This window comes from Arvicanthis niloticus, chromosome 13 (genome assembly GCF_011762505.2).
Source record: "Arvicanthis niloticus isolate mArvNil1 chromosome 13, mArvNil1.pat.X, whole genome shotgun sequence".
NCBI classification, from domain to species: domain Eukaryota; kingdom Metazoa; phylum Chordata; class Mammalia; order Rodentia; family Muridae; genus Arvicanthis; species Arvicanthis niloticus.
The window spans coordinates 74,910,774-74,930,380 of NC_047670.1; the positions used below are offsets into that span (position 1 = coordinate 74,910,774).

General features: G+C 49.5%; 2 protein-coding genes and 1 long non-coding RNA gene across 4 annotated transcripts in view; 1 reads left to right on the forward strand and 2 right to left on the reverse strand.

Annotated features, from left to right (window-relative positions):
• Window positions 1-743: 743 nt before the first annotated feature.
• On the reverse strand, window positions 744-13,714 carry Cela1 (chymotrypsin like elastase 1). Its single transcript, XM_034517556.2, has 8 exons — window positions 13,557-13,714; window positions 12,871-12,953; window positions 10,893-10,993; window positions 10,353-10,478; window positions 8,674-8,810; window positions 7,029-7,174; window positions 1,708-1,857; window positions 744-1,083 (listed from the first exon to the last, which is right to left on the reverse strand). Exons 1-8 carry the CDS (start codon window positions 13,594-13,596, stop codon window positions 1,066-1,068), a joined length of 801 nt encoding a protein of 266 aa, XP_034373447.1. The 5' UTR covers window positions 13,597-13,714; the 3' UTR covers window positions 744-1,065.
• Window positions 991-7,034, forward strand: LOC143434170 (uncharacterized). Its single transcript, XR_013103499.1, has 3 exons — window positions 991-1,106; window positions 3,333-3,514; window positions 4,284-7,034. It is a non-coding gene; the product is annotated as an uncharacterized LOC143434170 (long non-coding RNA).
• A 3,724-nt stretch (window positions 13,715-17,438) lies between the features above and the next one.
• Window positions 17,439-19,607, reverse strand: part of Galnt6 (polypeptide N-acetylgalactosaminyltransferase 6) — a 38,772-nt gene continuing 36,603 nt past the window's right edge. For both annotated transcript variants that reach the window (XM_076912107.1, XM_076912106.1), the window contains exon 12: window positions 17,439-19,004. In XM_076912107.1, the coding sequence (XP_076768222.1) occupies window positions 18,891-19,004 (114 nt within the window). In that variant the 3' untranslated portion in view covers window positions 17,439-18,890. The remainder of the gene's footprint in view (window positions 19,005-19,607) is intronic.

The window sequence follows — 19,607 nt, forward strand, 5'->3', positions numbered from 1 at the left end:
ACCCTTTGTCTCTACTTAATAAACTAAGTTTGCTTCACTCTGGTGTACTGAAATTCTTTCCTCAAATGGGCAAGGGTGGAGGTTCCTAAGGAGGGGTGGGGGACTCTCTGGTCTACTGGTGCCAGTGCTGGTGTAACTCCCCGCTGCTGTCAGGAGGATCTGTCTCAGCCATCCTCCCCACCCCCACACCACCCTCTCGCCCAAATCCCCTTCAGTCTGTGTTGTCTATTACCCCAGTCTCTCATGTCTAGCCTTTGACGATTGCTGGGAAAAGCTGCTTCTCATCCGCCAGAACTTCTTCTTTCAGTTCCTCCAGGGCCATTCTTGACACAGGGAACCCTGCCCAGGTTACAGCAACTTTATCGGCTTCCCAGTTGTGTTTGGTTTATGGAGCCCCAGATCTGGGTGTCTATTTTAGTCCCAGCCATAAAATGCTGATTCATGCTTAACTCTAGCCCCAAACCGTGGCCTCTTCCTTTCTGGTCTCCGTCTTCCTCTCAGACATTTCCTCTCGTTACTTAGTATCTTTTCTCTTCCATGGCTTCCTACATTGTTGCCGCTACCTTTGTCTGACCTCCTAATCCTGTATCTCTAGGGCATCCTGTCATCCAGGATCTTGGAGTTAGCACTTGTTCTAAATACAGAGCAAAGAGGAAGAGGCAGGCCATGGATGTGGTGAACCCCTTCTTCGTCCCACAGCTGTATTTCCTGTAGGGAATTTAATTATAAAAGCAACCACACAGTATGATAGCACATTGAGTTTTAATTGCCTTTCTGTATCTGGTTCAATAGTCTCAGAGTTGTTTTTCATTACCTCCACTTTGCCCCAGGTACTAGAGATCCAACCGGGGCTTCTTCAAGCTAGAAGAGCCATCTACCACAGAGAGACACCAGCAGCACTCCCCTGCCTCCAGTGCAGTATTAGGGATGGAACCCAGGGCTTTGCACATATTAGACAAGTGCTCTGCCTCTGAGTGATAACCCCAGCCTAACTCCTTGTTTACTTCAGGTCTTACTGCAGAGCTAAGAACCATCTTAGGGAGGCCGTTGGACTCAGGAAAACGCTCAGTTGGAGGCAATAACCTGAAGAAAAGACAGTGTGTTTAGTAAGTAACCATGTCCTCTTATTGTTTCCTGGAGTCTTCTGCTTGGGTGTGGCAGCACACTGGATTTATGGGATGGTCATGGAAAGTAGTTTCATACGACAAGATACCTCAGTGTATGCCATGACAAGCAAAGGTAGGTTTTAAAATGACTGTGAGCCAAGATTCATGGACTAAGGCTCCAGAATGTGTCTGATGGCTGGAAGGTGCTGTGACATCTCCTGTGGCTCAACTACTACAACAGCCACACAGCATCATCTGACTTTTCCACACGACTTAAGACATTTTTCACACGTGAAAATGGGGATGAGCTTAAGGGAGAGCCAGGCGACGGGGTCAGGCCTTTCTGGCTTTGACGCCCTTGGCTTTGACTCAGGATAGCAATGTATGTGCTTGGTTCTGAATAGAATAAACTATAAGCTGCATGGTGATGTATGCTCCTGGAGCTTGGGAAGAGAACTCTGCCTGGCTGTTTTGTCAAGAGAGGAGCCTCTGTGGAGGGGAGAAGGGAATCAGGAAGAAAGTCCAGCTTGGACTTTCTTGCCTAACCTAGCCAGAGCCTGGATGTTCAAAGAATTTCAACCCAGAATTTTTAAGGACTCACGTTATTCATCCAGGAAATATAAGCAGAGACTCGGGTGAAGACTGTGGGCTTCCTGGAGACATTACAGCCCATACTGGACACAAAGCTGGTCACTCCATGGACAGAATACTGGCCGTTTACCACGCAATGGAGGGGTCCCCCAGAATCACCCTGCCGGAGAAGAACAACAGAATTAAAAAATGCAGCTTACTCCCTTCCCACTTGTGCACCTGAGCATACACAGACACACATACACACTGGAAAAAAAAAAAAGTAAAGTTCTGTGCACCCTTGTGGAGAAGAAATATAGTAGTAAGACAATAACCCCATAATTCATAGTGTGCAGGAGGTTGAAACAAATCCCGAAACCATAACCCAGGACAGAATGTAAATGAGCGCTTCAGGGGCTGTGAAAGGAAGGAGAGACTTGGATTGTGTGGATGAAAAGGGAGTGGAGATCTGAAGTGGTTCTCCTGGTGGCACTGGGTAGGCCAAGGTTTAGATCTCTGCTGCTCCTTCTGCAGGGCAGCTTTCAGAAGACAACTTTTGGGAGAGGGTGCTCTCCTTCCATCGTGGGTTCTGAGGACTGAACTCCGGTCAGCCTCTCCGAGCCAGCTTGCGGGCAGGCTGCAGTGCTTGGTGCTATTGCTGTGGTGGGGCTAGAAACTTAACCCCATGGCTTCATACAGGCTAAGCACGCACTTTTGCCAGTCCCCGCTTCTTTTTTTCCCTCCCATCTCTTCTTTCTTTAGACAGGGCCTTGAGGGGATTGGAGAGGTGACCCAGTTGTTAAGAGCACTTGCTGCTCCTGCAGAGAATCCAGGTTCTGTTCCCAGCACCTACATGGTAGGTTCTAACTGTCTCAACCCTGGTTCCAGGGGATCTATGCTCTTCTCTGGCCTCTGCTGGTGCCAGACACACCCACAATGCCCATACATACACTTACTTTTAATTACATTTTTGTTTTTTGCGGCATGAACCACACTATACCTGGATAATTTAATTTTTAATTATGTGTATGTGCCTGTAGAGGCCAAAGAGAGTCTGATCCCCTGGGTCTGGAGTTATAAGAGCTTGTAACTCGCAAGCAACCTGATGTTGGTGCTGGTAGCTGAACTCTGGTTCTCTGGAAGAGCAGGAAGCACTCTTAATGGCTGAGCCATCTCTGTAGCCCTAATGTGTGTGTGCAATGTGGGTGTGTGTAAATGTATATACTAATATATTTACAACATGGAGGCAGATTTCAAAAGATGAGCTGAGCTGGACATAGAAGTCTGTGAGTTCCAGACCAGTTTGAGCTGCATAAAGAGTTTCTGACCAAAAATAGATTAGCTCAAAGTGGTGCCCTCTGGAGAGTGAATGGTATTAATGCAATGAATGACGGTTCTATTCACCGCTGAGCCAGATGGTCCCATTTGTCAATAGAAGCAATACGTCCAGCATCAATAAAAATAAAACTTAAAAAGGAGAGGAGGCTGGGGAGACAGCTCATTTTGTGAGATTAAAGCAAGCACAGAGGCCTGAATTTGATCCTCAGAACCCGTATTTTAAAGTAAAAATCCTGGATAGTATCACTCACTTATAATCTCAGTGTAGGAGGCAGAGACAGGCAGATCCTGAACCCTAGCTTGTTCTGTGACTTACAGGACGGTAAGAGACCTTGGCTGAAAAATAAAGGCGGACGACACCCGAAGAGCGGCATTAGAAGTTGGCCTGTGGTGGTGCACACACTTAGTCCCAGCACCCAGGAGGCAGAGGCAGGTGGATCTCTATGAGTTGGAGGACAGCCTGGTCTACAGAGTGAGACCCAGGACAGCCAGGCTATACGGTGAGACCCGATACACACACTTGCACACACATACCAAACACATACAAAAAGAAGAGTCAGTGAAAGTGACCAAAAAGTTCAACTGCAGCAAATTTTTAATTCTTTAAAGGGCTCATTGTAACCCAACTACTTAGGAAAGGGTGACACCTTCAGATGATTGTCCTCAAGCGAAGAAACCTAAACCTCTCCCACCCGTACCCTGGCAAACTAAGGGGGAGGGGACTAAGATTTATATTGTGTGTGAGTGTTTTGCCTGTTTGTATGTCTGTGCATCATGTGCATGTCTGGTGTCCACAGAGGTCAGAAGAGGGCGTCAGGTCCCTTGGAACTGAAGTTAGGGACGATTGGGCTGCCCTGCAAGCCATTTCTCCTCCAGCCCTGCTCCCCCGCCCAATGTTTTGAGAGCATTTCACAGCTAATGGAGTGGGAGAGAACTGAGTCTGCATAATATTATTGCATTATGGCTAATTGACATGAGAGGGGGAAGCTGGGAGAGTTGGAGGGTGTGGCTGAGAAGTTAGGTCAGAAGGGGAAGCTGGGAAAGAACCCAGTGTGGATATAGAAGACTGAGACCCATTGAATCCTGCCTGAGGAGAACTGGGTCCACTTAGGACTCTGAAGACCTCAGGCCCACTATCTGGGGGACCTTCAGTGTGAAAGGATTAGGAAACACATTCGTTTCAAAGACTTATCGGTTTAGAGAAATAAAATCTCTCTCTCTCTCTCTCTCTCTCTCTCTCTCTCTCTCTCTCTCTCTCTCTCTCATCAGAATAGAAGGCCTTTCTAAAGCCGAGATGTGTAAATATGGTCAGGAAGGGTGGACCTGAGGAGCAACAGGGTAGCTGGTTGCTGAAGATCTAGAGAAGGTTGTACTATGCATTAGTCTGTCTCTCTCTTAAGGTATTATTATTGCTATTATTAATTGTTTTTATTTTGAGACGGTGTCTTTCTTACCTTGTACCCCTTGGCTGGCCTGAAATTCACTAAGTAGACCAGGCTGGCCTCGGACCCTAATGTCCACCTGCCTCTGCCTCCAAAGTACTGGGATTAAAGGCGTGTGTGACCATGCCCAGCATCGTAGTGTCTAAGTTTTAACAAGGAAAATTGCAAAAGCAGTGGCTACTTTACTTCCTGTAGTTCTTTGGTTTCACAAAACCCCCTTGCTCCTTCTGTCCTGCTGTGAACCTCGTGCCAACCCTGGCTAACTTCTCTTTCTCTTCCACAAAGCTGGGACCTTGCAATCAAGCTGCATTCCCGTGCTGTGGCCAGTGAAGTAGAAAACCCAGCCTGGAATTGATCCACCCCCTTCAACTAGGTCTATGGAGGAAGATTAAGCGGTGAGCGGAAGTGTACGCCAAGCTCGAAGTCTCGAAGGATAACCCTTTCCAGTTCACGGTTCGTTAGTTATCCTAGGGAGAGTGAGCGAAGCAAGTATGCCAGGCTCGCCCTCTCGAAGGGTAACCCTTTCCCGTTCACCACAGCTATCCTAGGCTTACACAACCTTTGTACTTTCATTTTTTTTGCAGTCAAGTTGATTTCCTAGTTCATGAGTAACCAGAAGCAATAAAATAGAACACCCGCCAACCTGCCAACCCGCCAACCCGCCAACCCGCCAACCTGCCAACCCGCCAACCCGCCAACCCGCCAACCTGCGGCTGCCCAGCTTGCAAACCTGTCCACGATCAGGGAGCACCCAGTCCTCCCCCTCTCCACTCCCAGTTACAGCCATGTCCACCTGGCCTCTGGCTTCCAGCTCTCCCCTCTTTTACTGGGATCAGGATCCATCCATTATCTGCTCTCCTCGCCACTCTCCAGGAAATTTTCTCTGTCCACCATTACCCTCGGATTTTCTCCCCCATTAGAGCCCCAGCTTTCTGTGACTACTGTTTATAATGCCGCCAGATTGTGTCTGTTCCTCTCCCCCATCCAAGGGTCCCGGACGGATGCCTTCTTACCCTTACCTGCCTTGAGTGTCTGTTCCCATCTGCAGACATTCTTGCCATGGCAAACAGTTCCCAAATCAGCCACTCACAGTGCTCATTCCTGGACCTCCTGCTATGGACTGACCTGCAGGACTGACCTGCAGGTATTCCCCAGGTTTTGCAGATCCTTACTGCCTGTTACCGCCCTTTCTTGGGTCTGGGTGTGTTTTCTATCTTCCACCCACCCATGAAGAATTCAAGCATTTATGTTCTTGTGGGCCGTCCCTAACAGCCCACTCCTCTCTTATTATTCTGCAGCTTTTCCTTGGGCTGAGGGGCTGTATTTGTTCTCAAGGGTACCTCACCTGGCTTTCTCTCCCAAGCTCTGTTTGATTTTTTTTTCTTTTCTGTTTTCAAGATGGTACCTTGTGTTTCTCAGGCTGGCCTTGGAACTGGCTTTGTAGCCCAAGATAACCATGATGTTCTGAGCCTCCCTCTGTCCTCTGCCTCCCCAGGGGTTATGGGCGTGCACCTCCATGCCTTAGGGAACTCCATCCATGTTTCATGGATGGAGCCCAGGGCTTTATGTTTCTGCCATAGTGTCTCCCAGCTGAAGTACTATCCTTCTGATTCTTTTTCAAAAACCATTTCCAAAGGTTATAACCATAGCCAGTAGCACATGGTTCATACAAAACCAGGCAGCAGGCTGGATAAGGCTTGGGAGCCTCTGATCCCAGCTCTGTCCCAGCTGAAGTGAAAGACCAGTCCCTGGTCTGGTGCCTTTGTCTGTGCTGCCTTCCTTTAAATGACTTCCCCCCACCCCTAGTTTATTTCTACTTAACCTTTGGGACTCCCTGCAGGTTCCACTGTCTCAGGAAAGGTAAACTTCCCTGGCTCCAACAGAAAGGTGTTGGGGGCCTCCATGCCAGTCTGCCTTTATCAAAACATTTAGCCACAATGTTACAACACCTGGATACTCCTGGCTCCTTCATTTGGCACTGTCCAATCCGCTCTGTCTCCCAGCACCCCTCCCCACCCCACAGTTCCCAGCGTGAGAGACACATCATGTGCATAGGCTCTGCGCAACTGCTTTGCACAACCTGTAATGTGTTTACTGTGGCTTGCTCTTGTCTAAATAAAGAAGCCTGGGCACTGTATAAGAAGGATTGTAAGATTGCTCAGTGCCGGCTCCTCTGCTGTTCCCACCTGCACCTGGTCCTGCGAGCAAGCATCAGGGTAAAGGGCAATGGTGGGAAAGTGTAAGAAAAGGGACTGATGGGACTGAGACTACCTGCCGTATGTCTAACTACCACCATCCCCACAGGCCTGGCCCCACACTACCATTAAAAGAATTTAGGTGCAACTTCTATAGAATACACATGTAGGTGAACATGGGCGTGCTAGGCCACACAGCGGCTTTTGAAGTACCGATTTGAGCGAGGAATTCTCAAATCCCCTCCCACTTTGAGGTTCTGTGATAGAGTAGGAAGCTGAGTCTGTCCACCGGTGCGAGAGCAGACGAGGAACGGAGAGAGTGTAAAAGGCAGGGTGTCCAAAAGAGGCCCGTGGGGCTCACCTCTGCATGTACTTACCTGGCATCCGGAGCGGACTCCGTCTCCACCAGCGCACACCATTGTCCTCTTCACTGTGGAGCCCCAGTAGGAGGAGCTGGAGCAGATGCTGTAGTCCACGCTGGGCAGGTATGCCTGCTGCAGGGTCTGGGACAGCTGCCCGTTGGCTGGATGAGAGATCACATTGGAAGTCAGAACAGGGAAGAGTCCTTCCCAAGATCTGACCTGAACGTGGGGCCAGCTCCTGTCAGCTTGCTGCAGGTCATGGGTCCCCCTCTCTGTTATCTGGTGGCAGCTGCAGTGTCACTGTTCCCAGGCACCCAGTCTCCAGGCTTGCTCGTGTTTGTTTTCACTCACAGCGTGGCTTCCACGGTATTCTGCCTGCTGTGCTGCTTACACTAGAAGCCCCACAAAACTGCAGAGCAGAGGAGGCTCTCCTCCTCCCTCCACCCTCTCTTCTTTTCCTTTTTTTTTTGGGGGGGGGAATGGGGTATCATTATAATGCCCAGGCTGGCCTCAAACTCCCTGTTTCAGTATCTCAAGCAGGAGTATCTTATTTCCCTCTCCTCCTCTTCCTTTTCCGCCTCCTCCTCATGCTCCTCCTGCTCCTCCTCCTCCTCTTCTTGAGACGGTCTCACCATGTAGCAATAGCTATCCAAGAACTCACTATGTAGAACAAACTGGCCTTGAACTCACAGAGATCCACTTACTTCGATCCCCTGAGTGCTGGGGTCAGAGGTCTGCACCACAGCCGGCTTATTCTGCTTTATAAAGTTTAGTTCAGGGGCGGGAGAGCTGGCTCAGCAATTAAGAGCCCTTACTGCTCTTGCAGAAGTCCTGAGCTCAGGTCCTAGCATCCATCTGGGGAAACACTCTCTTCTAAACTCTGCAGACCCTGCACTTCATACACGCAAAGATGCACATAGTTAAACACGATAAAAAATGAATGACTTTTAAGAAGAGCTAGTGCAGGATAAAGGAAACTTTATCTGGCTCTTTGGAGTCCTCAAAGCAGCCATTTCTGTAGATCATTACAGTCAGTTCCTGTTATGGAGCCACAGTCCCATTGCATGCACTGAGAGCTGGGTTAGAAGTCTGTGTCTACTCTCCCAATAAACTGTGCTCACAGCAAGGCCTTAATTCTTCTCTAGAAACCCTAACTCTGTGCTGGAGAGATGGCTCAGAGGTTAAGAGCACCGTCTGCTCTTTCAGAGGTCCTGAGATCAATTCCCAGCAACCACATGGTGGCTCACAACCATCTGTAATGGGATCTGGTGCCTTCTTCTGGCCTTCGGGCATACATGCATGCAGACCCATCTCAGTTGTTTATGTTCCCACCTTCCTGACAGGCTCTGTTCCCATCTCTCCCCCTGAAACCAACCATCCCATGCTGATGTGAGGACAGCAGAGACCTCTCTGGTGCCCTGAAATTGCATCTACAGCCACCCAGTGTGTTTACTCCGATTCAGTCTGTAGAGGTGCAGTGACCTCTGACTCAACTGTCTCGAGTCCTCTTCCTTTAATGCATCGGAGATTTGATCCGTGGCTCCCTGGGTCCTAGCTCTTAGGCTATACTGCCTAGGACCACAGAAAAAAATATCCTAGACACCAAGCCATTACACCAAACCTCAGTCAGTGGTGGGTGGTGGGAGTGTGGATGACTTACTTCTGGTTTTCCCCCAGCCTGTGATGTAGCAGGGAGTGTTGTTAGCCAAGATGGTTCCCTCCTGGGGCAGAGCAGCCAGCTGGACATAGCTATTGAGTGTAACACTCTGGGCCAAGCGCAGCAGGGCGATATCATAGCTGCAGGAGGAAAGATGTCGGCTCACTCACCTGATAAGATATGCCGTTCAGAGGACCCGAGTTCAGTTCCAAGTACACACATCAGGTGCCTGTAACTCCAGCTCTAGGCAATATGATGATTTATTCTGGCTCTGTACACACACACACACACACACACACACACACACACACACACACACACACACACACACAGAGGGGTGGAGGGGCAAACTTGGAACCAGCTGAGCTGCAGGACATTAGGTATGCAACAACGGCATCTGCTGGCAGAATGTTGGAATTGCAGGCTGGCTCTGCTTTTGGTGAACCACCAAACCCATCAACACAGCAGGTGGTCTCTCTGCTAGACTTCTCAAACAGGTAGGATTCTGAAACATCTGTCAGAATTATACCAATTACTTGAATCCAGCCCCACACACTACAGAATAGAAAGCCTTGCCTTTTTATTCTTTTGTGGTGGGAGCATCAAACTCAGGATCACTGACTTGTAGGTCAGTGTTGGACTGGAATTATAAACTTGTGCCACCAGCTCTTATGCTGGCTGCCATTTTTTCCAGTGCCTGTGATCTAGAACTTTAAGCTTGTCACAGGGGACGCTGCCACTGAGTTATGTCTCCAATTCTTTCCTTACTGATTTATTTTATTTTATTCATTTTTTGGCAGACGAGGGGTTAGGTATGTTTGAAATGGGACCTTTTTGAGGCCAGGCTATGTTTTATTCCAGCTATGTAGTGATGATGACTTAGAACTCCTGATCTTCCTGCCTTAGTCTCTCAAGTGCTGGGCCTACAAGACTGTCCCATCAAGGACAGCTCCGGAATTTCCATTTTAATGACTGCCTTTCCAAAACTTTACAACCTAGTTTAAGAAATTTCCCAAGAGGCTTGAGTGTGGCTCAGGGGCAGACCCCTGCCTGGTATGTTCAAGGGCCTAGGTTCCTTCTCCAACACCAAAGCCCAATCAAAACCAAACAAAGTGTCTTTTTCCAGATGAAGCATAATCTATAAAGTGATTAAATGACTGTTTGCTATCCCTGGCCCAGAAAGTTCCAGAATGTTCTGAGTGATGTCAGGTGATAGTGTATTCCTAGAATCCCAAAACCCGAGAGGCAGGCTGGCGGCGTCCACTACACAGTGAGTTTGCGGCCATCTTTTAGTTACACAAGAGCCTGTCTCAAAACAAAAACATAAACAAAAACAAAACTAAACCAAAATTCCCATCCCCAGGAAAACAGAGACATTAAAACAGAGAAAAGTCCTCATGGGATCCAATTGAGCAGACCCATCCATGTGAGACAAACCTGGAACTCTTCGGGTGTTCTCAAGCCCTCCCCAGTCCATGTTCTACTGGTCCTGAGTGAGAATCCAGGACGCGTCCTTCCATAGGACATGGCGCTCTTTCCCAGGCTCAACCCACTACTCAATAATCCAGGGTACAAAAGCCATAGATGGAGTTTCAGGCAATCCTTCTATCCCTTGGAGAGCAGTGAAGGAGACAGAGACTCAGTGGCCAGGCAGCCCTCGGCCATCTTAGCCTGCCACTTACCCTGCAGCCACGTTGTTCTTGTTCCAGTTGGGGTGCACCACGATCTTCTGTACACTCACATACTGCTCAGTGCCGTCATTCTGGCTGAGGTTGTGATCTCCGACGACCACTCGGAAAGTCATCTGGCTGGAGAGAGAGGCAAGCCTGAGGGACTCCTTTCCCACTTGGAGGAAACTGTGAGAATGGACTAGCGGGTTAACTCTGGGGTGGGAACTGAGTCTCGGGCCTGGACAGAGAACGAAAGGTGTTTGAAAGTGAGGCAGGACGATCGCCCCCATTCCCTGAAGTTACCAGCTGAGGCAGCAGAAATATACAGTCAGCTGTACATTTTCAGTTTATTAGGCTAACTTATAGGTTATCATGCGTGCACACACGCACAGGCACAACTTGTACTTTCTCTATACTGTTCCCTCAGTGACACGCGCAGACAGACAGGCTCAGCAGTGGCCCACTGCCCTGAGAAGCTCAAGCTATATATTCTTCCAGAAGTCTCAGTCGCTTCCTCCTGTGCACTCAGGAACCCGGCTCTGTTGTACTCACCCGTCCACACAGTGAGCAGCAGTCATCACCCAGTTGCGTCGGATGAGGGTCCCTCCACAGGTGTGGTACCATGAGCTTCCGGACCGGTACTGGAGGGAAATCTAGTGAAGAAGGAAGAAAAAGAAGGTGGGTTGGCGTCTAAACCTCCTGACACCATTCAAAACATTCTCTAACCTTCTGGGCAGGGATTGCAAACCAATCCCCCACCCTCACCCCCACCCCCGTCTGCTGACTGCCCCGCCCCTCTGCTGATTGCCCCGCCCCTCTGCCGATGCACCTCTCCCATTGAGAGGACACATCTCTCTAGCTGCCTCTGGGGTCAGCTGCAGCCACTGCTTGATGACATTTGCTACACTTGTAGAAAAGTGAGAGTGCACGCAGCATCTTAGGCATCTTTCCAATGGGTTGTTGCCCTGGGCTTAGAACTCACTCATGTGCTTTTATCAGCTCCTCTCCAAAGGTAACCAAAGCATTGTACCATCACTCAAACCCTACAAACTTAGGGCTCCAGGGTCCTCTCCTCGGTGTCTTCAAGAAATACCCTTGCTAGGGAGTGGTGGCACACACCTTTAATTCCAGCACTCAGGAGGCAGAGGCAGAGAGGCAGAGGCAGAGGGATCTCTCTAAATTCGAGGACAGCCTGATCTATAGAGTGAGTTCCAGAATAGCCAAGGCTATACAGAAAAACCATGTCTTGAAACACACACAAGAAATACCCTGGCCTCTTACCTCAGGGAGGACTTGGAAATGACAGTGGAACATTCATTTTTTTTTTTTTTAAATCAGTTTGTGTTTTTTCATATTATACAATAGAACTACTGAAAATTGGGGCTCAAACTGGTGTAAGTCGAATTTAACTGTAATTGCACTGATTGCTCTGGAAGTGTAGCTGTTGAGAAGCCGATGCATCCAAATCTACACAGAGCCACGCCCAACTGCTGAGATAAGAATGTGCTCACATAAGCCAAAGGAACATGGTGCCCATGTGTGTTTATGCCATCTGGGACAGACACTGTGAACAGGTGGATGCAGGTATGTTTTAGGGTATGTGAAGCCTGTTGGATCCACCCAGTACACAGCCTGTGAGTGTGTCACGCAGGCCATCACAGGAACAACAAAAGCAGTTTGTGGGGTGAGGATGTCACTCAGAGAAAAAGCATTTCCCAGGCATGACCAAGGTCCTGGATTTAAGTCCTCCGACTACAGAAAGAAGGAACAAAGTTTGAGTCACAGAAAAGATTGATCGCTATGCAAGCCCGAAGTCCTGAGTTTGAATTCTCAAGACTCATGTCAAAAACTGGTGTGTTCTTCTCAGCACTTGGGAGGCAGAGGCAGCAGTCTGTGTGTTCGGCAGTGGCCTGGTCTGCATAGTCAGTTCCAGGCCAGCCAGGGCCACATAGCTGTTGTCACAAACAACAAACAAAAGCCTGGAAGTGGTGGTGAGCATCTGTGTTTCCCAGCACTCTCTGTTGAGGTGGGAGGTGCAGACAGGAGAGTGACCCAGAAGCTTGGGGAGTTGGTGAAGGGGTGAGGGGTTGGCACAGGCTTGGAGTATGCAGTATGCAGCACAGTGGCAGAAACATGAAAGTGCCCACACCACAAACGTGGTGGAAAGTTAGCAACCTGTGCTGTGGCAGTCTGGCTCTCTCTCTCTCTCTCTCTCTCTCTCTCTCTCTCTCTCTCTCTCTCTCTCTTATACACACACACACACACACACACACACACACACACACACACACACACACACGTTGGAGTATATGACCAGAAGCAGAAGACTGGTGTATAAATTCATTCCCCCATCTTTTGTATTCAGCGTCCCACCATCTCAATCTGGTTCCACACATGGTTAAAATTCATAATTAGACAGCAAGTGAGCTGCCTGCTGGTAAAAACACATATACATGTAAAATACATTTTTGGGGGGATGAGGCACAGCATCTCTTGTTTGGGTAAAAGCCTGGGCTGGAGCAATACCCACCTGAGACGGCCAAGAGTTTCTCCGGGCTTCAGCCCCTCCAACCACGCGGGCATTAGTTTCCGGAAAGTCCTCGGTACTGTGTCCTTTGTGGGGCAGAGAGTGATGACTAAGCGTGGGTCTGCCAGGGCGGGGGTGGGGTGCGGCAGCTAGGCTGTGAAGACTGTTAGCTTTGTCTGCAGATTTACGGCTCTCCCCCAACACGATGAGGGGCCCAGCTCTGAGTTATCTGCGCCCCTTTGGCTTCTTTGGGAAACAGCGCCTCAGAGAGCTTTCTTTTCCTCTGGGGTGTCTGAACACTCTGCATTGATATGAAAATCCTACCCAAACCACTAGGCTAGGGGCCCACTGGTTCCTAGGCTTGTCCCCTGCTCAAGGTCACCGCTCCGCTTGAGGAAACTCCCGGGCTTCAGCAGGATTCTCCAGGAGCAACAGTGAACACCCAATCAAGCAAGGGCATGGGCTGGTGGGGAACTCCCAAGGGGCTTCCTTCTGCCTCTTCGCTCGCATGGCCAGGCAGTGCTCCTCAGCGCCTGTCTTTGCTTGAGGAGAGTAAGGTTTTTGCTAGACTGCCGGGCACAGCTTTCTGCCTTCCTCTGAGATGGAGAGCTATCCTGGGCTTAGAGACTTTCTGACCCTCCCTGCTCAAGTCCCCCTCCCGCAGAACTTGGGCCAAATGATCCACTTACCATACAGGACCAGGGAAGCAAACACCAGGAAGCGCAACATGATGTGGAGAGAGTAGACCACTACCCCCTTGCCATGGACCGAACCCTCTTTATACACCTGTTATCAGCAGCTTTGCTGACCTTCCTCCTGCCAGCTGGGCAGGGCTGTGGGGAGAAGGCAGGGAAAAGCGCAGGTGCCATGAAAGTACAAACGAAAATGTTTTTTAAAAGTCAACTCATTTATCTGATATTCAGAGACAGAACAAGGTCGGCGCTCAGTTAACCCGAGTCAACTGATTTGACCTCCGTTGAGACGCATCCAGCAAATCCTTACAGGGCCTTCGAGATGGCTGAGAGGGTGAAGCCATTTGCCGCCAAGCTGACCACCCACATTCAATCTCTGGAACTGACATGGTAGAAAGAGTGGATGGATTCCTGCAAGTTGTCCTTTGACCGCCACATGGATGTGCTCCTGCACACACACACACACACACACACACACACACACACACACACACCATAATGCATAGATAGGTAAACATAATAATAAAAAATTCAAGATGAAGAATGAGGATTGCTTTTTTTTTTCCAGATGTGCCCCAAGTTGTCAGAATCTCTCCCATCATCCACCATTGTCCCACTGCCCACTGTGGCACTATAGATGCAGAGACCTGTCCTGTGCATGTAGGGATTGTAGTTTGGGGAGAAGGTGAGACACCTTCTTTATGTCCAAAGAGGGACATGGGGCTTGTCCACAGCACATAGATGTAGGCTGGAACCCGGGAACAGAGTGAAGATGATGCTATGGAGAGAAAACAGGTCTGGAAAGGCTCCAGGGGGATGCTACAGAGCTCTCGGGGCAAGAGTATGTGGGCAGGAGGGCAGAGAGGACACCAGGGAAAGGACCAGTAGAGGAAAAAGATCAGAGGGCAGTGTGCCCCAGAGAGGACCATGAACTGGGCACAAGATGGCCAGACTCAGAGCAGAGGACTGTGGGAGTAGTACCTCAGAAGCTGCTAGGTTTCCCCGGGGTCCTAGTTACCTTTGAATATGAGTCCAGGCTTTGGGGCTGCAGGGCTGGGGAAGGCTGGGAAAGGGGCTTGCAGGAACCTGTCTCCTGAGCCTTCAGGATAGTTGATGCCCAGGTAACTTGAAGGGCTCCCTCTGCAGCCCACTTCCAAGCATCCAGAAACAGAAGCAATCACAGGGAGAGGGATGAGTTGGCTGGGGAAACCAGGCATCCTTCTTCTCGTCCTCCTCCTCCTCCTCCTCCTCTTCTCCTCCTCCTCTTCCTCCTCCTCATCCTCCTCCTCTTCATCCTCATCCTCCTCCTCATCCTCCTCCTCTTCTTCATCCTCATCCTCCTCCTCTTTCTCCTCCTCTTTCTCCTCCTCATCCTCCTCCTCTTTCTCCTCCTTCTTCTTCTCCTCCTCCTCCTGCCTCCTTGCCTCTCTGGAGATTGGCAGGCAGTTGCTGGTCCAGGATACAGTGTTCAAGGAGCAGCTTGATGATCAAGGAGCCTCTTGGTGTGTCTAGCCAGACATCACAGGCTCCAGTGTCCTCAGCCTTTAAGGGCAGGATCAACTTCATATCTGTCTCTGCTCTTGGCCTGGTGCAGAGAAACCCAGTCTGTATGGACTTGAAAACCAGTCTCCTGCCAGGGGTGGGGGCGTGCATCTGCAACTCCAGTGCTTAGAAGGTGGAGGTAGGCATATTGGTGGAGTTAGGCGTATAGGGGAAGTTCAGGGCCAGCTTGGGCTAAATGAGACCCTTTCATAAACAAAAACAGGGAAAAAGCCCAAGGAGTCCACTCAACTTACAACTGGTATTTCATCTCTTAAACTGGTCAACCTTTCTCTTTTTCTTGAGGTAGGATCTGGTCTTGAACTCAGATTCCTCTGCCTCAGTCTCCAGTCCCTGAGGATTGTAGGTTCCCACCACTACACCATAGCTTCTTTAGACTCTCTCATTATCATGTGTACGTTTAGTTGTAGACTTCTGAAGCCTTGGTTGGCTTCATTGCCAAGACATTGCTTTGGGGTTTTTTTTTTTTTCTTCAAGTAAGCCATTCCAATCCTAGAACACACCCTTTTCGATTGAACAAACACACAAAGGGAGGCACAAGGCTTTGTGGTATAGCTTATCACAAAACTTCATTTCTGGTCATAAAATTTCCCACAAAGTTTGGAAAAACCCAAGCTGATACAGAGGACGTTTGAATAGATTAGATCAAATGGTGAAGTAAATTAAGGTAGAAAAAGAACAATTATTAGATACTGATTTGTTGCTTTATTTAGTGGTTTAAAACACCGCTTATACTGCCTGTTTGCCAAGCATGGCTTCACTTGCTACTGGAATGGAATGAGGTCTTTGCTTTAACAACCTGTTGGCTGCCAGGGAGGCTTTGGTAAAACCTTTCTTGCTTGCATGATCCACCTTGTGGTTTTAGAATATAAAAATGAGGATGTAAACCACACCCAGGACATGAGGCCTTTCAAGAGCTGTCCTGGTTTCAGACAACCTGTGACAGCTCCTCTCTTTCACTCCCACTGGTGTCAAAACACTTATTCCAGAATTATTCCTGAAGCAATGGTGCAGCAATTCATAAGAACGAGAAATAGTGCAAGCCTGTGACCCCAGCATGGGGCAAGGGAGGCCGCTATGGGCTACACAGCAAGATCCTATCCTAATTCTTCCCTTTCCTAATGGGAAGAAGGAAGGAAGAAAAGAGGAACAGCTCTGTTCTAGGGTGGGTGTGAGAATGCCTGCCAGGACCACAGTGGACACCTTAGCTGGGTATAACAGAATTGGGCTGAGGAGGTAATATAAAAATTCTGGGATACATGGGGAATAGTTTATGGCTGATGAACATTTAGATGTTTAATATTAACATTAGGGTCAAGATTTTGACCCCCTATAATTAACTCATTAGCACAGTTCACAGAGTCTTTCTCACCTAGAAGTCAACCCACTCTCCTATGGAGCAGATCTAGTTAGTGGGAACAGTGTTTGAGTCCCAGAATATACTTAGGAGCCTACAAAAATGTTTAAGATCAGAAGAAATGAATAGAATCTATATTGTCATCTTTATGCCAATGTGATCTGAATTGATTATCATTACAGCCCAGGTTGGTCTTTAGCTCTCAGTCTAGCTCAAGTGTACCCCTTATCTTCTTGCTTCTACCTCCTAACTGCTGGGATATCTATGAACAACTCATGCCTGCTGTGCCTAGAGGCCAGAAGACAACATGATCGTCCAGAACTGTAGTTGCAGATGGTTGTGAGTTACCATGCGGTTGCTGGGAATTGAATCTCCGTCCTCTGGAAGAGCAGAAAGAACTCCTGATCACCAAGCCATCTCTCCAGCCTCTCCCTTGCACCTTCCTCCTCTGAGACAGGGTCTTGCTCTGTAGCCTTGGCTAGCCTGGAACTTGCTATGTAGACCAGGCTGGCCTCAAACCAATGTCTGCCCTCCTCTGCCTTAGGGCACACCACAGTCAGCTTCTCCCTTCGGTCTCCCTTACTCCTTTATTGCACTGTCTTTATTTCCCAGGCTTCTGCCTTTGCCCATGGTTTGGCTCAGCTGAAGAGCTGCTGTGGGGCACCTCTGTTCGAATCCTTCTTCCCACAGCCTTTGATGGGGTCAGCTGCCACCATATTAGGCCTCTCTTGACTCCTTTTAATGTCTTTCCTCAAGCATTCTGGGACGTGTCTTTAGAGTGGGAGCTCCAGGGAGAAGGGCCCCATCTTACATCTCACACCTACACACATTGCACACCCAATACACACTGGAGGATGTTTGCAGATGTGACAGTAGCTGCAGGAGAAAAATGTGGTCCTTGCCAGTCCAATCTGTTCCAGTTATGGGCCAAAGCAGGGAGAGAGGAACCCAAATCCAACATCTTTTACTAATACCATAAAACCTTTATTTCCACCAGGTTCCCAATCAGCCCCTCTTCCCTTTCCCACCCTGGATCATAACTCCGTCAGACTCTTTCCCTTTGGCTGGGCTACCTCTGATTGTCTCTCAGGGGAACATGGAGGAGCAGGAGGCAGCTGTGGGCCCATGCTGAAGTCCCCCAAAGCTTTCCTGGATGTTACTGTTTTCTTCCAGGCAGAGCGACCGTGGGGTCCAAGTTGATTGTAGGAAGGTTGGCACCCTAGGGTCAGCTCCGCACAGGGCACCCAGGCGAGCAGAGGGGATCAGCCCTCCAGGGAACTGCACACTGCCCCTGCCCTTCAGACTTGCTAAGACTGATTAGCCTTGTCTTGGGTCTGAGCTTGGACAAAACACCCATCTAGTTTCTGTTGAGGAGTAAGTGTGAAACGGGGCTGGGGAGGCTACCCTAGTTCAGGGTCTGCAAGGCAGCTCCCTTCATATTCTCCACATTATTTTTTATTGCTTTTGAGAAAAGGTCTAATCGTGAAGCCCAAGCTGGTCTTGGACCTAAGACCTTGCTGCTTTAGTCTCTGAGTACCAAGCTTACAAACCTGTGCCTTCAGACCTACATCCTGCTTTGCTTTTTAACCTCCTCATCTGTGGCTCAGAACAAAGGGGCCTTGGGCTTGAGACGCAGCTATCCCAGCCCATGAACCTCTCTCCACACTAATGCCCAGGATTCTCAGTGTGGTCTCCCATCTTGCTACCTGGCTTTCTGGAGGACAGCCAGCCAGAATGATCAGAGAAGGATCAAGAAACAGCATGGCTGGCAACTCACTGTCTAGTGTTCTTGTGTTCTGGAAGGAGCCCTGGTACAGCACCAAAGATGGGGGACTCAGCCCCAGTTTGAGCCACCTACCAGCTGTGTAATTACAGAAAAGCCCTCTGCCTCCTTCTGCCTGCCTTCCTCTCCTGGCCTCCTTTTCTGTTTTCTGTGATGCTTAGGGGTCAAACCCTGGGCCTTTCCCTGCACTATACTCCAGCCTGGTCTCAACCTTCTCAATGGATGGCTCCTTCCTGTCTCCTCCACAGATAACTGTACAAATGATGTACGGTGAAGGCACTCTGTGTACAGCAAGACGGTTTGCTGACAGGGTCTGTTAACAAGAGAGGGTCTCTGAACTTCCAGTCCCTCTGTAGGACACACTTTCAGGCTGCTTTGGAGGGCCCTTGCTCTAGGAGAGGAGAAGAGGAAAGCCTTGGGCCAAGTAGCATGTGACCTCCTGGTCTCTCCACTGGCATGGAGGAAAGAAAATGGAACCTTTGTTGTTGCAAGAAGGTCCTGCCTTGGTGGCCACTGGGCTTAAACATCCAACTCTCAGGCCTCCAGAGGATCTGGGGGAGAGGACTCCCAGATGCCCGGTGACCCCACTGCCTAAGGGCTTATTGGGCCTGCACTGGGGATGACCCCAGGCCTAGACAAACAGCCAGAGCTGGTAGGGGTCACTGGGATTACAGGGGGCCATGGCTGGCTTTTTGTCCTGGGATGTCAGGCAGGTACCAGATCCTGAGTTTCTGATGAGTTGATCCTAAAAGGCAATACAGGAAAGGGTTAAACCGAGGATGAGGAGACAAGGAGGGCTGATAAACAGCAAAGGAAGCAGAGTGAGGTATGAAGAGGGTGCTTCCTGCCGACCTTCCCCAGATGCACACACCATGGAGATGCTGGGCCCCAGAACCAGCTTTAACCTGATGGCTGTCACAGACATCCATCAAGATGCAGGACCATGGCTTACAGAGAAACCCTTCCAGGGCCTCCTCTTTCTCTGGGGTGGCCAGCCTCAGTCTACCTGCTCTCCTTTCTACTTGTGGTTAGACTTTGGCTCTATCCTTTCCGGCAGCCTCGTGGTTAGGCCACTCTTTCTGAGCAGGTGACCAAAGAGGGTATAGCTCCAGCTTAGTGATGTTGCTTACCACCACCCACCTCACAGCCGTGTGGCGCAAGGGAAAAGGCCCGCATCCAGTCAGATGTACGGAGGTCTGAACCCCAGCTTGCCATTTGCCAGTGTGTGTGTGTGTGATGGGGCAGACAAGACTATTGGATGTCATCTGGCTGCTTTGTAGATGGGAACGCTGTCCTCTGGGACAAAGCCCCTTAATGATGGAGAGAGACAATGCATGCCTGTGTGTTA